The 17267-nt window shown below is 39.2% G+C and overlaps 1 protein-coding gene across 1 annotated transcript in view; it reads right to left on the bottom strand.

The window, feature by feature from the left end:
* Positions 1-17267, bottom strand: part of ryr3 (ryanodine receptor 3) — a 117491-nt gene that overhangs the window by 19302 nt on the left and 80922 nt on the right. Inside the window, exons 49-74 of the mRNA XM_036581904.1 lie at positions 17114-17204; positions 14499-14639; positions 13614-13777; positions 13446-13524; positions 12251-12340; positions 12013-12153; positions 11860-11916; positions 11288-11363; positions 11086-11209; positions 10662-10777; positions 10436-10503; positions 10203-10324; positions 10000-10049; positions 9858-9918; positions 8820-9058; positions 8526-8607; positions 8313-8443; positions 7883-8200; positions 6363-6603; positions 6015-6102; positions 5822-5914; positions 4188-4358; positions 4002-4061; positions 3576-3710; positions 2301-2413; positions 1088-1184 (exon numbers count right to left, since the gene is read on the bottom strand). Coding sequence (XP_036437797.1) covers positions 1088-1184; positions 2301-2413; positions 3576-3710; positions 4002-4061; positions 4188-4358; positions 5822-5914; positions 6015-6102; positions 6363-6603; positions 7883-8200; positions 8313-8443; positions 8526-8607; positions 8820-9058; positions 9858-9918; positions 10000-10049; positions 10203-10324; positions 10436-10503; positions 10662-10777; positions 11086-11209; positions 11288-11363; positions 11860-11916; positions 12013-12153; positions 12251-12340; positions 13446-13524; positions 13614-13777; positions 14499-14639; positions 17114-17204 — 3148 coding nt within the window. The remainder of the gene's footprint in view (positions 1-1087; positions 1185-2300; positions 2414-3575; positions 3711-4001; positions 4062-4187; positions 4359-5821; positions 5915-6014; positions 6103-6362; positions 6604-7882; positions 8201-8312; positions 8444-8525; positions 8608-8819; positions 9059-9857; positions 9919-9999; positions 10050-10202; positions 10325-10435; positions 10504-10661; positions 10778-11085; positions 11210-11287; positions 11364-11859; positions 11917-12012; positions 12154-12250; positions 12341-13445; positions 13525-13613; positions 13778-14498; positions 14640-17113; positions 17205-17267) is intronic.

Genomic DNA, 17267 nt, shown 5'->3' with positions numbered 1-17267 from the left:
TTAATGTCAGCAATTCCTTCCGCCAAATTATAATTCCTTAGAAGCAGCTTGTTGCGACGTCAGAGTAACGAGCTCCACTCACTCGCTGCACAGCCGGCAGTTCGTTCTCCAGCTTCTCCAGCTCTACACAGACCAACTGACAGTTTCGGAATTTAGTGTAGTCTCATCTTCAGCGTCTTACCAAATCAGCTGTTGGTCAAATGTAATCTTAAAGGTATCCGTTTTCTGTTTGTGCGCAAAGAAGTAAAACGTTTAAATGGCTTGAGCGTCTCCTACAGCTGTCAAAGTCATCGCTCAGCGGAGTGATATAGTGTTTGTGAAAAACAAAACACGGTTAGAACGCTTCTCAACCAATCAGCTTGCGTGGCCAGAACTAACTGTTGTATAATGAAAGATATATTGCAACTGCTGAATGTATTAATATAACCGCTATATCGTATTCTGTCCATATTGTACTGCCCTAACCATCATATTAAATACTTCTGCCTTAATTCACTCTGCAAACACACAATGTTTACTAGAGCACTTGTTAGCTCCATTTGGTAATAGTTTGCCTGGTCATTTTTTTATTTTTCAAATGTTGCACTATTTGTCACAAAAACCTGAAATATCGCAATGTGACTTTTCCCCCATATCGTTCAGCCCTAATATGGGCCCTTTAAGATTAATTTGTGTAACTTTAAAAGCAACTGTACTGCCTGAACCTACACAGAGACATGATTTCTAGATGAGGTGAACATGCCACCGACTCTCACAATTTACAGTACCAGACTTACGAAAGAAAGATGATACCCAAACAGAGAGGCAGAGTGTGGTGGGGCGCGGCCGCCCCTCTTACCACTGCTGTGCTGAGATAGACTGCTCTAGAGAGGTGGAGAGGGCTGAGGCTCAGCCGAAACTCATGCAGGGCCTGTCTGCTGTGCCTCTGTCTGTAGAACGCCACACAACCGGGGGAGCCAAACCGGGAGGAGAGCGCGAGGCGGGCAGGGGTGCGCTCCTGCGTTTCGGCAGGCAAGGTGCTGGCCGCGAGGCAAACAGCAGGCACACACGGCACACGGGGCAGCACTGAGGCCAGCCCAGTACTTACTGCCAGGTCCTGCACTAGCTTCTCCTCAAAGGAGTACTCCTCTGCTACTATCCAAAGTTTCTGATAGCCCATGAGGAAGAGATTAATAGAGCGATGCCTGAAGAGTCGGGGGGAGAGGGAGGTTAGGACGGAGAAGAGGCAGGGTAAGGAGGGAGGGCAAAAATGGGAGGAAGGAAAGTAGGTGCATTCGGGTGAGGGGGTGAGAGGAATGTACGGCCCATGGCCTTATCTGACTGGCCACCTTGATCGTTTAAAGAGGAAACCCAGGAAATCAGCACAGATCAAATATTAACCCCTTATACTGCAAGTGTTGGCACTAACAACATAACTTACGTATTAGTGTCATAGTAATTACTGAATAATTAATAGCAGTAACAACATTATGCCTCAATAACTGAATAACAGGCCAGCAGTTTAAAGGGTTAACTGTATAAAAAGTAAAGATTTTTTGTAAGACATAATTTTATAGCCAGTCTCAAATTTACTGGAGTAAGTAACATTGATTCCTGATTCCTCACCATATTAGCTATTTGTAGTGTGTTTTTTTTTTCACAGGTTTAAGTCACTAATGTAATAGCAAAGGGGAGCACATGAAACTGGAAGGTGACCATTCAGAAGTAGAAACTGAATGTTTGTGCTCAGTCCTTAGGTTGGAAAATGGACTGGAGGAAGATGTTGGGAACATGAGGTCTTTTAGTCTCACATTACCGTTAGCATGGAGAACAGACGGTCAAAGCTGGAGGTTTGGTACACCTTTTCCAGCCAAACGTACCCATAGCCATTCAGGAAGTAATTATTATTTTTGTATCTGAAGTATATTGCAGAGACAACAAACAGGAAGAAATTTTAGGACTAAGTCATACTGCAAAATGTATAATACCCAAACTTTCATTTTGTCATGTGGTAAATTACAAAATAAGGGGAGCTAAGATCATGTTGGGTTGCAAATAGGAAAGCGGACAAGGTACAACAAATCAAATCTGCACCTGGTGCAATCTGATTTGTTTGACAGGTATTCTAAAGTAAATAATAAACAGGTAAGCCACATGGGTGGGACGCCAGGTACTGCTCTGGGGTAACGCAGAATAAATAAACAGACTAATTGAAAACACTAACAGAACTAAATTCCAGCTATGTGTCCATAACATGAGAAAGCAGGCATCTCTTTTGAAGAAGCAGTTTGATGAAAGGTAGAAGGCTCCAGAGTTGGTACCTTGGTAGATTATACAGTGGTGCCATGCGGAAGCAAGCAACCACAGCACGCTTGCGTTGTTTAGACAGCAGCTTCTGCCACACCAGCTTCTTGTTCCTCAGAGGCTGTTCCACCTGCAGAGAAAATCACTGACGTGAACATGTTATAGCACATCTTCAGTCTTCAGTCAATCGGAATAAAACCTTTATGTGGAGATTCTATAAACGTACAAAGATTCATCACCCTTGCAGATCTCATTTACAAAAATGGCTCTTAAAATGGAGACTGGACAAAATGAAAAAATGTAACCACTGCTTTCCCTGTTGTAATCTTGCATCCCACAGTGGTGCTGCAGTAGTCTCTAGAGATTAGGAAATTCCTTCCTAATGACATATCTTGAAGGTAGGAGGAATCTTCAAAACACTGCTTTGGGGTCCTGGGGACGTTTGGGGTTGGGCTGTTCAAATGTTTTATTTTTTATTGTTTTTGAATCAAGGAAGGAAGGCAGATAGATACTAGGAAGCTGAATATCTTATTGCAGACAAGTAACTGTGGAAACAGTTGAGATGATCATTACAAATGGAGAGAATTGATTACTGAAATGCCACATCAGATGAGGAAGAAGTGAGCAGGGTGACCTATACCAGGCTAGCTAGATACCTTACCTCAGTTAGGCTCCTTTTGGCTGAAATGGTCAAAACTTGTCTCTGGTGTCCATTTTGTACTGAATAAAAGATAGAATCCCTGTTTCTTTACAATTTTGGTCAACAACCAAGGTGAGTTACATTAATGCTAACTTGGTTGTCTTTAATAAGCTATAGCTCAGAGGCTAGAACAGCAGTCAGGATTAGTTGACAGCGCTAGGATCTCTAATGGTTATATGATGTATTTGCATAAAGCACGCTGGGTACTGTAGTGAGGGAACACTAATGAACGAAAACATAAAAACAATAAAAATAAAATACACAGAGGGATGCAGTGCTGTGCTACAGAGCACTTCATAACATGACAAATACATTATTAAACTCTGGGTTTAGGCAAGTTTAATGCCTCTTTAAAAGACAGGTTCATCAGGGAATCACAAGGTGGTTCTTCTATGGCATTACTCCAAAAAACCTTGTTGAAAGGTAATGCTTGAGTGAATGACAATTGACAATTGCGTTTCATTTTAATAGAGATTCACTAAAAGATGGACAAGCTAAATGGTAGAGTAGTCACTGCAATGTATTCTTGGGTTTGTGTATTTAGTAAAAATCATGTAGTCGTGAAGGGCCTGCATGTAGAAATGTCTCTAACCTGCTCCAGATGGAAGACCGCAGCCGAGATGCCCTGTATTCTCTCCACAGTGTGTTCAGCATCTGGAGGTTCCTCGCTCTTCACTATCACATCCTTATAGAGGTTCAGCTGCCACTGCACTCCTGGGTCCTCTGTCTGTAACATCAACAGATGATTTTATTAACCCCTTAAACCTCAGGCTTATTATTCACTTACGAATCTTACGATGTAGTGATGACTATAAATTATTCAGTAACATAAAAGTAATGTAATATAAGAGGAAGAAACTGATGTGTGTGCAAACACACAGGCTCTGGTGTTTAAGGGGTTAATTTTTTTAACTATTGCCATTATCAATCATGGCATTAAAATAATGTTGCTGTTTTTATGTATTCATATATCTTTCATATATTCGTTATCTGACAGTATTGCTCATTTTCACTTCACCTTCTCCTGAAGATGGAGGTTCTGCTTCAGGTAATCCTTCACCTCATCATCAGTGTCTTTCTGTGAGAGGCAGCAAACCAGAGATTCACCAAGGAGCTCGTATGGCTTGTATTGGAGTCAATCTAATTTCAAGAAAGTGAAATGATGAGTGAGCAGGCTGGAGTTGCAATGAAGATTAATGCTCACCAGACTGTAACGGATCTTGGCCAGAGAGACGAGCTCCTGATCTCCAGGGGAGCACATGTTGAGGCCAATGGGCAGCAACTTCTTATGAGCTGCTACGATTAGGGATGTCTGGACAGAGTACAATTCTCTTTTTCTCTTCTTCCCTCTCCTCTCCTGATCCTGGCCTCCTGACTGGTACAGACCACACAAATACAGCACTATTACTTTTCCCTCAGCCATATTTGTTTACCTGCATGCTTCAAATACTTGTTGGTGTTTACAAACAAGCACTTAAATACTCATTCTCAAAATCACTCTTAAAGAGTGTGTTTGATCATTTTTCACAATTGTAACTAAAAATGTTACGTTTTTCAATTGGTAACAAATAGTTTTATATATATATAAACATCCTTCATTAACATTGGACATTACAAAAATGGCAAGAGATAGATGTGCTGCAACATTATATCACATAAGGAGACAGAGGAGCCTGGCTGGATTTCTGGTTACCCAGATAGCAGTGATGATAGAGAAGTAAGTTCTAGAAAGTGGCAAATCTTTGTTTAGCAACATGTTTTTACTGTCAATTTACTTGGTTTACTGAATGGACAGCCACAATCATATTCTGTTGCTAAATTAGTGTTCCAAGATCAAATTCCATCATGAAAATTCTTCCAAATAATGTTGATAGAAAAACATAAATCTCACACAGGATTGACAACACTGTGAGCTATTTCAGTGTTTCATACTAAATTTGTACATATTTTCACAGTTCATAGCTTACAGGATTCAATTAAACTATTTAGCTAGCCTGCTGTCTCTGTCCACAGTGGGTAAACAACATGCTCAGCTTCTTCACCTGTATATCATTGAACAGTCAAAACTACAGCCAAAAAATGAATGTGAATTTGGTCTTTTCTTTTTGTTCAAATGTTGTTTGCCATTTAAATATATTTCACTAACTTATCTGGCTTCAGTCTTTGAAAGAAAAAGAAGGGCAAAATGAGAGAGTGTGGCTATGTTTAGCCTTTAGCTAATATTATATGGATATTACACAGTTTTTATTGTCCTGGTTTTATGATAAAATGTTTGTTTAAAACATGAGCTTCTCAACTTTGAAAATCTCACTATGAAAATCAGAAATCCAAAGGATTGTTCTAGAAATCTGCTGGGGTCTAAAGTGTTGCAAAAGACAAAGCTTCTGAATCCCAAATAAAGAAAGAAACAACATTATGAACAAATATTCAAGTATTCAAACAGTATCCACAGCATACGAACTTCATAATGTTGATTCTTTTGGTTTCTAGCAGTGTGTTAGCTAATCGGACTGTCTTTTTCAACAGGAAAAAAAATATTTAATAGCTAATTTATAAACAATCCTTACTAGATGATGTGGCTGAATCATTACAATACAGCCATGTGTTCAACTGTCTAAAACAATGTAAGAGGATCTAGGATGTGTAAACAGCATGGAGGAGTACATCACAAATAGACTGGAGCTTGTGATAATTTGAGAGGATTTTAGCACTCAACCATCCAATTAAAGAGAGTTCTCTGTAATTCCACAGGCTTACTAGCATATATTTGTCTGCTTGTCTGTAGCTGAAGTCCATTTTATGTCAGCAATTAGTTTGTTTGCCCTTCTGCAATCTTACCTTTGACATCTTGGTCTTGCTGTCTCCAGTGAGGAAGGCTAGGTTGTTGATTTCATTTTGCACAACAAAGTTTTGCTCTTCTCTTTTGAAATTCTGCAAGTGAAAAGGGAAATGTTTTTTTGTGAGAGTGTTTGTGATGGAAACAAGTCAATCATTACCTCTTTTTTACATAGAAAATATGTTGATAACTTACGTGAGATTTACACCAGAGGATGAAAATCTCTGACACCATTTTAAAAAGCTCTGTTGAATCTGAATCAGGCTTCTTTAGCCATTTGGACCTTGATAAAGGAAAAAGAGTTATTGTCCTGTTTCTAAAAGTGCTGTTCATCAAATACTACTTCTGTTTTTCTGATTTTGTTGTTTTAAAAAAGAGTGTATGCCATAGTTATAAGTCTCCTCTTCTATATGTTTCTTTATTGAACGTCTTCTTTTATCAACATCAACAAGTTTCAAGCAGAGAAATTACCATTTTAAGGAGACCTCAGTTAACTGGATCTTTTAAATTGCAGCACCTCAACCTGGAAAATCCCCAAGTTACCTGTTGTTGTCCACATAGCGGATGAGCATGGGGTAAAAGGCATACAGGTCCCTGCAGAGGACAGCAAATTCATCCAGAATCTGTAGTTCGGCCTCCTGGGTATCAGCCCTGCTCTCAGCCCTCAGCAGCTCCTCTTCAGCCACCACCTTCACCGTCTTCTTTTTCAGTTTCTCCAGTGTGGGAAGGAAGTGTGTTCGCAAGAGATCTGCACCGGCCTTGCAAATGATTGGCTGGGTGTACACTGAATGTAAGTGAACAAAGTAGAGTCACAGTCAGCACTGGGAAAGCTTTACTTTAGTTTCCAAGTCCATTATTTTCTCAATGAATAATGTAATAAGTATGTGGTAATAAATAAATGGTACATATTATTCTACAAAACTTCCTTTATGTGAATACATATGATGTACATCAAAATCAGGTTACTTTTAGGCATTTATGTCTCACAAAGGCTTAATTTCAGGTGGTGCAACCATCCAATCACATATTCAGATAAAGTAAATTACTAAATAAGATTATTTAAGATATTAGTAAATTATAAATAGTTTGGCAATTTATTTTTTTAAATCTTTAAATCACACCTTGTCGTAAAAGTCCTTGAAAAAAATTCAGATTTCCTCAAATGTCACATGCCACAACCAAGAACACTTTTATTCTGACATGCTCTTAAGAAAGAGTGAGAAGGGTACTGCATCATAAAGAAGACCCCAAATCACCTTCATGGTGCAATGCCATTGTCAGAAGCTCTTGGAAAAATATTGAAAAAAATGTGATTTTTGAGTTATGGTTAGGCTTGTTCAGTGTATCAAGTCAGATGGTGTGACCAAAGGAAAACAATGAACATGTGTTTTTATTACAATAATGTTTATTTATTTGAAAAAAATTTATGTATAAATGAATATATGTATGAAATTCAAGGATAAAGGTTTATATGGGTAAGTACAAAGACTTGTTTATACATGTTTTCAGTGTTTTCTGAAGTCATAAATAACTTTGAAATGTAGTGATGATGTGGGTTGTGTCAGCTGACATTTTCTGGGTGGTAAGCTATGAAAGCTATGATACAAATATAAACACACTGAATAGACTCTTGTAGATATTATTATTATCATTATTATTATCATTAAATGCCATTAAATGATCATTATCATTTGACCCATGTACATGTAAATCAATGATAGTGTAATGCAGGGGTGCATAACTCCAGTTCTAGAGGGCTTGGTGTCCAGCACAGTCTGGTGATTTACCTGCTCAAACACAACTGACACTAAACTACACTGGTAAATGCCAGGGTTAGCAGGTGTGTTTGAGGAGAGTTACTACCAAACTGTGCTAGACACTGGCCCTCTAGGACCAGAGCTGAGCGAAGTCTACGATCAGAGTTAATCAAATTATGATTGTAAAGGGTTAATAAAAAAACCATGGGGTACATAAGAGGAGCAAAAAAACTACAGACCTAACATTCTAAAAAAGGTCACTTCGAAGGATTGATTTCACGTTTACTGAAATCACACAACACCCACCTGCAATCCTCTTCATCCAGGAGGCTTCATCAATGCCAAGGTTGTTGTTGAGGATCTTGAGGATGTTGCCAAGGATGAGGCTAAGGTGCTCAGAGGTGACCGTGGTACAGCAGCTTACATCACTCGGTGAGTTCTCAGGGCCTTTTGCCCACCAGTAGGAAAGATAGTTACACAGCATGGGCAGGACGACCTCAATGATGTGGGGCATCTCAGTGTAGCGTGCCCCAGACTCTGAGATGTCATGGATGTCCTTCATCAGGCCGTCCAGTCGAGGCATCTCAGGACACATCTCCTCCACCGTGTCAGGCATACTCAGAACTGGTAACAGACAGAAATGATGCAAACACGTCATGCCAATGACAACAACAGAAAACTTGAATCAATTAGTTCAAGCCACGTATCAAAATATGGATTTTGTATGGGGACTCACTTGCCCTCTCTCGAGGTGTTTTGGTGTTGAAGACAGAGCAGGGATTGTGCATGTTCAGATGAGGCTCCAGGAAGGCCACTGGCATGGCACCCACCAGAGTGGCCAAGCACTCCCCCAGTGCAGGAAGCTGTCTGTTTAAACATGAACCCATTTTTTAGTTCAAATAAAAAGAATAAATACCGTCTCACCAAGATGATCACAAAAGCCAATTACTTCTCAACATAGATGTTCTTTCCAGTTCCCAAGGAGTAGAGGCTGGTTAGGATGCGATAACAGGACAGCTGAACATCGTCCACTGAAACATAGTGAGAGGCCATAAAATAATGACAATATGAATCCAAACATTCTCAAAATGCCAACAACTGGTCATTATTATTCTTTCAACAGTTTAAACCTGTGTTAGTATGCCCTGTAGTTATCACAACAAAAACATTATCAATTCTTTTTAGATTTTATTCTGTGGGTCTTCATTTGAGTCTGTGATGATTAATTGAACTGTTCACTCACACAGCAAGTCCACGCCAAACTGGTGCTGGGTGATGTGCTGAAAAAGAGCAGTTAGAATGGGCAACAGGGCCACCGAGGTATAGGCGATGATCTGGGCAACTCCTTTCATCTGGGTTCGGGACTGTCCCAGTTTGCCCAGCTTGAGGTTCTCCAAAGTCTTTTCCAGGTCTTCTGCTGCATTCTCAAAGAATGTCCTAACTCCTGCCTTCACCAGCTCTGAGCCAGACTTCATCACTGTCCTTTAAAAGGAATCAGGCAGTCAGACCAACAGATAAACTGCATATAAAGTTCTGTGCAAAAGTCAGACACCACCCTTCACTTATTTAATTTCTAGTCAAAATGGCCTTTAAGTATGTTATTCGTTTTTCACTAGATATTTCTGAGGAGATTAGAGATAATACAGGTACATTAAGAAGTCAAAGAAGAAAGTCAAAAAGTGGAAAAAAAGTTTCTAAAACTGGAGTTCAAAAAAAGAAGCTGCTGATGTTCTCAGAACAAAGAACTGCCCACCCCAGAGCCCAGGCATCAACATCACTGAATGTGTCTGGGATTACTTGCATCATAAAAAAGAAGCAGACAATGCAACCAGCTTCTAAGACTGAACTTTGGAAGTGTGGAAAAACGTCCCTGAAGATTTCTGTGAAAAATGGAAAGCAAGTCTTCTAAAAAAGAATGGAAGCTGTAATAAAGGCAAAGGGTGATCACAATCTAATTTTTCTGTTTTCTGCTTTTATCTTGATGCTGAAACATGTATAACACATACTTAATGGTCATTTTGGCTGGAAATATAATAAATGAAAGGCGGTCTCTGTTTTTTGCAGACTGCTGCTATATCTTAGAGATAGTAATAGAAAATTACACATAGGACCACAATATTGGTGACACAAATCAATCCACTGCTAGCCATTCAGTGTAATTACCACAATTAACGACAAAGATAAAACAATAATAATTCCTGTTTTTTCAATGACATCAACTGTAAAGAAATATTTGCAATAAGGCTACAGAACTACTAAATTTGTATGAATCTGCTCCTACCTGAAATCCAATGAATGTGCCAAGATGTGCAGACAGCTCACCATTGTGGCAGAGTCACTCCCTGAGAGAAAAGTAGTGGTGAAGTTAGATAAGTTACCCAAAACAGAACAGAAAATGATGATCAAATTGAGGATGTGCTTACCAAACAGAGAAATCCTATGTCTGACAAGAGATGCCAGCTTACAGAAGAGACTATAGAAACACATGAGAAAGTAAAGTAAAGAAAGTAAAGAAAGGGGAAGAGTGAGAAAAGAAGGATTAAAACTAACCTCTACTATATAACTGTAGCCATTTTATTGCATTTATAAGCATGCATGTAATTAGTGACAACAAAAAAGGCTGAACCTGGTGATCATCTCCTTCTCTTTGTTGGAAGCATAGCCACTGCTGCTCAGGTTGATGCTGGGTGAGGACAAGAAGTAGAGGCAGTGGTTCTTAAAGTACTGGTCAATCAGGGGCAGGAGAACCTGTAATGCAGGGGGATCAGGGACATAAATGTTATTACAGCATGGGAGAGGGTTAGTTATTATTGCAGGACAATGTATTCGTTTTCAGGTTGTCAGATGTCCATCCCATACCTTTGCAAAGAATTTTATTTCTTGTTCATGAGGAGATTTGTCTGTTTTTCCACTGGTAGCCATTGCCTCTGTAAAAATGATTCAAAAAGATTAGCGCTAAACAAAGAACTGTTCAGTACTGATATTTACATGCGTTACTTTGCATGTGCTTATATCCTTCATTCTCTTTCAGGTCTCATTCTTGTGTGTCATGTTTTTACGCATTATCTTTAATAGATGAACTCACCGAGATGTGCTATGAATTCCTGTGCAGAGTCCACATAACTAAGCAGTCTCTTAAGGAATTTGTAGGCAGTCCTCTTTTCCATAGAGGAAGAATCCTGCTCCATATCCTTCAGACCTCTGGCAAACACATAGAAAATCATCTGTAATGTTGAATTCACTGAAATAAAAGTACTAGCTTTTTGCATCGTAGCAAACTATTTTTGGGTTAAAAAGTTGCTAAGGTTTTACTTACTAAGGTTTCCCCTCAAAGTGCAAAATACTGGGAGGTTATTATAATGAAACACCTACTCCAATTTGCCAAGATTGATTGACTGTCCACTGCTTAACGCATTTGAAAAGCTTGTCTTATTTTTGCCTCTATCATCATTACAGGTGCCAGCTGGGATGGACACAAAAGAAGGGCAAAAGCTTACGGACACACAAACCTGCTTATTGCGTATCCATTAACCTGCAGGAATTTGAATAGCTCCTGAGCCTTCTCTCTGTCTCTGTACTTTTCCTTAGCAGTCAGAGTGTCATACGGCACCAGTAGAGGATGAGTCCCACCTCCTGTAAAGAAAAACAACATATGTGGCTAACTGTGAAACATTAGATACAACAGACATGTCTCCTGGACAATATTATTACCTTTGCTACTTAGCTCCATTTTCTTTTTCTTTGCCCAAATGTTGTGATAATTCTCTGCTACAGTCTCTACCATTCCCTGCAAAAACATACATCAGGCCGGTTTGACAGACATGTTTCCAGAAGACAATATAAGTATCATAAAAAATACTACATTTTTAGAAGTATATTCATGAACTTGAGTTCTGTGCAAAAGTGAAATACCTTCTTTCATTTATTTAGTTTACAGTCAAAATAGCCGTTAAGCACAAGTTATTCTGTTAAATATATATTTAGAAAATTTTCACATTTAGATCATGCCCAAAGGTGAGCTTGGAACAGAGGGGTATACTCTGAGAAGCTTAGGCAGGAATTCTGAGCAGCTTTACGGAGATCACAGAAGCTGGAAGTTGGTCCTTTGCCCAAACTTTATTCCTCAGTAATATATCCTGAAAAATTAATAACTTGTACTTAATAGCCTTTTTGATTGGAAATTAAATAAATGAAAGTTGATCTCTGACTTTCACACAGGACTGTATTTGCAAACCATTCAAAGAATTATGCATACTCTATGCTAACACCAAAAACATTCCCACCTGTAACTCTCGGGACAGGACTACATTATCCAAATCCACAGGTGATGGATTAAATCCCTGGAAAAATTGCACATGACACAAATAGAAATTTATAAATACATTTTAACCTTTTTTTGCGTGCCTTATTTGTGCCTTACACAGACTTCTCCCTACCTGGGAAGACTCTGAGGTCTTTTTGTCTGTCTCACGCTGCTGGAACATGGCCTCTCCCTCTTTGGTCCTCTCGATGTTCCAGCCCATGGCCAACATGCTCTTCAGAGACTCCTTCACAGGATAGCGGTAGGTCTCCCTCTCCTGGCCAAATTCCAACAAATGGATTAATGGGGGATTAGCATGGTATCAGCTCTGTGGATGAATGCTCTGTAGAGGAGGTTTCAGAAGTATGTGGTACCTTCTCGCTCAGTGCTTTGTATGGTTTCAGTAGAGGGTGAGTTTTGGCTTTTTCATCCACCTTCTCTCCTGCAGTCCAGCCTAGTGCAAACTGTCAGAAGACAGAACGTCTTTGTAGCTGTGGCACAGAAGTGGATGTGCGTTCATGCAATTCTACAGAGCATGAAGTGAAAACGTACATGACAGGCCAACAGCATGGAAGTAAGCACTGTTTTTTTCATGCTGTAAAATACTGGCCTCAAAGGTAAAAAAGGAAAATGTTTTGCCTGAAAGGATGTTTGATTTTGCCAGAAAGTTGCTTAATCCTCTACTCCCTTAGCCAATGAGAAAACATGCATTTTTATACAATGTCTTATTTTCAGGTACTTATTTTTATTTTTAATTGTATTACTTTTGGTGTAATGTTATAAAATGAACGGTAAAAAAATCTATGACCCTGGAAAACTATTGTCACTGACTGCAATGCAGATGTTTGATAATACAGGAAGCTATTTATGACATTTTTTTACTGAACTTAAAGGCAAGACACTACCTTGTATGTGTATTTCTCTACATACACTGGCAAAGTGCAAAAAACACAAAGCTTAAAAGTGGCTGGCTAGTCATTTCAGCCGCCTGCCTACTACAATAATTATATAAAAAATATTTGGGCACTCCTGATCTAGTTTAATCAGAGACGTCTTTCAAAAATCTCACATTGAATTGTAGTTCTTTACTTCTGCAAAGATGTATATACATGAATGTATGTGCATCATTATGCATTCTGAGGATGTGATGGCAGAAGAGGTGCAAAGTTGCATGGAAATATACACCACATCCATGTTTTCTGTCTACTCTGGTTTAGACACTGACCCCTAGTGCAGGTTCATGGTACATACAAGCATGTTGGCAGACACCCATGAATGCGTGTGCACAGTCCAATTTATATATATAAATTTACCTTACTCTAATGAATTACATAGGAAGAGCCTTCATGATCCTTGCTGATAATTGTCCCAAACCTTGAGCGGTTATATATATATACTTCCAAACTACAAACTACTTATTTACTACTCTTGATTTAGTTAATCAAGTCCTCAAGAGCATCTGAATAGGTGAATCAGGGGGGTATGATTAAGAATCAGTTAGTTTAACAACAAAATGTCCATGTTATTTTTTTTCTTCCAACATGTCCCCCATAGTGTACATTAATTTACCTTTTCAGAAGACCACTTCTCATGGCAGTGCTCGGCATACTTGTTGGCAATGTACTCCAATTTTTCAGGCAGGGAGATACTGAAAAATATGATGTATTATTCTGTTTAGTTCAAGACAGAATTATCTTTAAATACAGACGGTTTGTGTCCTCTCCACTTGGTGCTTACTTGGCAGTGCTGATGGGCTTAGGGTCAAAGTTGCCCTGAGCATCCACAGAGACTTGCTTCACCAGAGTAGTGCTTGGGCTTGTGTCAACATAGTCTGGTGGTAGTGCTCCAGCTATGGCACTCAGACAAGGCATGGCCATTTTGAAAAGCTCTGCGTCGTATTTCTGTAGGAGAAAAATTGTTAAGAGAGTTTCACACACACATACATATTTACTCCGATACTCAAGGATTATATATATACATGCATTATATATATACGAAATTTCTTCCCTCCCAGATATTCCACAATCAACTGCAAGTGGTATTTTTGAAAAGTGTTTAGGAATGACAACAACTCAGCCACAAAAAGGGGTGGACCATGTAAAGTTACAGTGCTGAGTCACAAAGTGCACATAAGTCACCAACGCTCTGCTGACTCAGTAACTGCAGAGTTCCAAACCTCCTCTGGCATTAACATCAGCACAAAAAACTGTGTGCCAGGAGCTTCATGGCATTGGTTTTCATGGCCGAGCAGCTGCATGCAAGCCTTACACCACCAAGAACAATGCCAAGTGTCGGATAGAGTAGTGAAGCAGTGAAAACGTATTCTTTGGAGCGACAAATTATACTTCTCTATCTGGCAGTCTGATGTACAGGTCTGTGTTTGGCGAATGCCAGGAGAATGTTACCTGCCTGATTATATATGATATTTGATAATGTGTAGGTGCCCCAATATAGTTGCTGTAAAATGAAAAAAGGCTTATTCTTATGATAATTTAGCTACCTATCTTTGCATGAATCTGGATTTTGTTTTTGACATGCAGTTATTTATAAAATTAATCTCTACAAAAGACTTTAAATACAGCTAGAAACTGCTATCTGGGTGCATGAGAAGTTGTGCAGTACCTTCTGAGAGAGTGCATCAAAAAGGCCCCAGAAGAGTTTCTTGGTGAGATGTAGCTCCTCCTCTGAGGCTATGCCATAGCTTCCCAGGCCAGTGGGCAGGCAGTAATATTTCCAATTCTGCTCATAGTGATTGGTCAAAAGCTGCAATAACAAGAAAACATATAGGTTACCTAAAAAAGCAATCTGTGGCAGATGTTTAGATGTTTAGGCAAAACAATTTAAATAGTATATTCATAGTTCTTTATAATTCAACATATAGCTTGAAGGAATGGCTCAGCGAAAAATCACTTTTACCTAATTTTCCAATTTCCCTTGATGCAGTCATTCAGCCCAGACATGTTTGGTGTTTCAATTTTGCTTCTTTAGCTTAGCACTTGAGCTTTGAGGCTAAAAGTTGCAAACACCGGAAATCAAAGTCACAAAAAGTGTTACTATAAATGCAGCCACAAGGTTTCTCTCAACCCACCCAAACTGCATCCTGGTCTCAATTCAGACTGCACAGACTTATGATGTGGATCCCGGGGACACAGTGCCCTGGACTATTTCAGGTATTCTATGCACCACCAACACTCCTGATCCAGTTCATGATAATCAGCTGACGAGCTGGATCAGGTGTGTTAGGGCAGAGAATACCTGCAGCGGATTAGTACACAGTATTACTTGATGTGAACAAAACTTGGGCTGTGTTAGATATAGCATTCTGTGTACTGCATACTGCATTAGTATATACTGAATACTGTATGCTACTCTTCTACAGTAGTGTCCTGTACAGTATGTAGTGTGCGACACAAGCCGTGTGCTGTACTACAGGGAAGGGGCGCGGCAAGTCTGCCAACATCAGGCACTGATCCAATCAGAACGTCTCAGAACTCGCCCATTTTCCTCAGCCCGACAGCTGCTTTTCAGCATGTACATTTATATTTTGGTCGTGAGGTGTGCCTGTGTGACCTAAAAGACCCCACACCATGACAAAGGACAAGATGTTTTCTACTCGTCTTCAAAGCTACAAATAAACTTTAATAATGTGAGCACTGGGTTCATCTGTGCGGTAAACATCTGTGGTTTCCGAATACAGCTGTGAGTCATTTAATTTTTAAAACACTCAGATTTGGCAATATGAATTAATCTGACTGAATAATAAGCATTGTGACTCCAGAGAGAAACCTCAATAGCCAATGCTGAGCGTATCGTACAGCTGAGTTACTGTTTTATCCACATTATCCAGAAAGTTACAAAAACAGCAAACCGGCTCCAAGCCTAACAGAAAAGGCTGGTGTGGGTTCAGAGTGTATGTAGTAGGTGATTTCACACACAGCCTTGGTGTTTGATAAAATAATTGACCATAATATTGGATTATAGGTTTTTTTTTCTTAAATCTTAATGAAGACATGGATGTGGTCTGAACAGGCTGAGAGAAGTTTTTTTGTATGTATTTACAGAAACAATTTGGGTGTCTAGTGTTTGTTACCACCATTCGCTTCAGCACTCCAGGGCTAAACCTAAAGAAGCAAAATTTGGACACCAAAAATGTCTTAGCTGATCTGGGGTAAGTGGAAAATTGTGTAAATTAGATTTTGCACTGATCCATTCCTTTAATTTAAGGACATGTTAACATATTCATTTATCCTGTTAGTTGATAGTCATGGGCTAATGGACAGTGTTGCTGGTTTGGCCCATAGTTGACTGGTTTGATGTGAGACTGATGAAAGGAGGGTAGTGGGTCACTGTTACACACTGGCAGCTGAGATGTCAAGAGAAGATTCATATATTCTCACCTACTGCTCAAAGGATCATCACTAGATCTGACGTAACAAATCACCTCATGTAATTTAAAAGCCAGAAGCACTAGGTGTGTCTGTATATGTGTGTGTGTATATTTAGCACTGACCCTTGCAATACTTGTTACGGTTCTGAGGAGGACTAAGGGGCTATCAGTGGACTCTGTGGACCACAGAATAGAGCCTACATATATAAAAATCTGTTGTCTATAAATAAAAGCAGACAATTAGAGAAACAGTCACAATTGCTAGTGAGCGAGAACTTTTAGTAGTTTAAATATCACTTATCTGAGAGAATGGATATTTACATATGATTTTCCATATATGGATTAAGTCTAGTCTCGGGCTAAAATGCAGTGACAGTGGTGATTCAACAATAAAAATAATTTTTAGTCCAGATAAGCCTAATGTGGGCCTAAAAAGACTGGCCTTTAATGTTTTACAGCAGACCATAAAGTACTAATGTTTAAATTGTACAGTTGTAAGATGTGTGTGACACGACACAGTATGAAGCATTATTTCACATACAGTACTATGCAAAAGTCAGAGACCACACTTAATTTCTTAGGTCCAAGTTATTCATTTTCCAGCATCAGGAAAGCTGCAGAAAAAAAATATTTAGTGGAAAATTTCCCAGAGGCCTTAACAATGAATCATCAACAAAATATAACATCACATTTTTCAACATCTTGCATTTTCTGCTTCTGCTTCTGTCTTTGGAAATGGAAATAAATGAAAGGGTGGTCTTTGACTTTTGCATAGTACTATAAATAATGACCAATAATAAGAAAACTTAAAAATGCGAACTTTAGAATGATGTAGCTCTGAAATGCTCACCTTTATGGGCATCTTGCAGTACTCTGTGAGCTGTGGCACATCAAAGACAAGGCGGCGCAGGAGCTGCTGCAGCATAGAGGGCCGCAGGTGCCTGAGGAGAAGAGCAATTAAAGCATATTTATTCGGAAGGATGAACAACTAGTTTTACTGATAG

Source organism: Colossoma macropomum, unplaced genomic scaffold (assembly GCF_904425465.1).
Source record: "Colossoma macropomum unplaced genomic scaffold, Colossoma_macropomum, whole genome shotgun sequence".
NCBI classification, from domain to species: Eukaryota; Metazoa; Chordata; class Actinopteri; order Characiformes; family Serrasalmidae; genus Colossoma; species Colossoma macropomum.
Note: the sequence above shows the minus strand (reverse complement) of the source record. Positions and strands in the feature narration are given on the sequence as shown.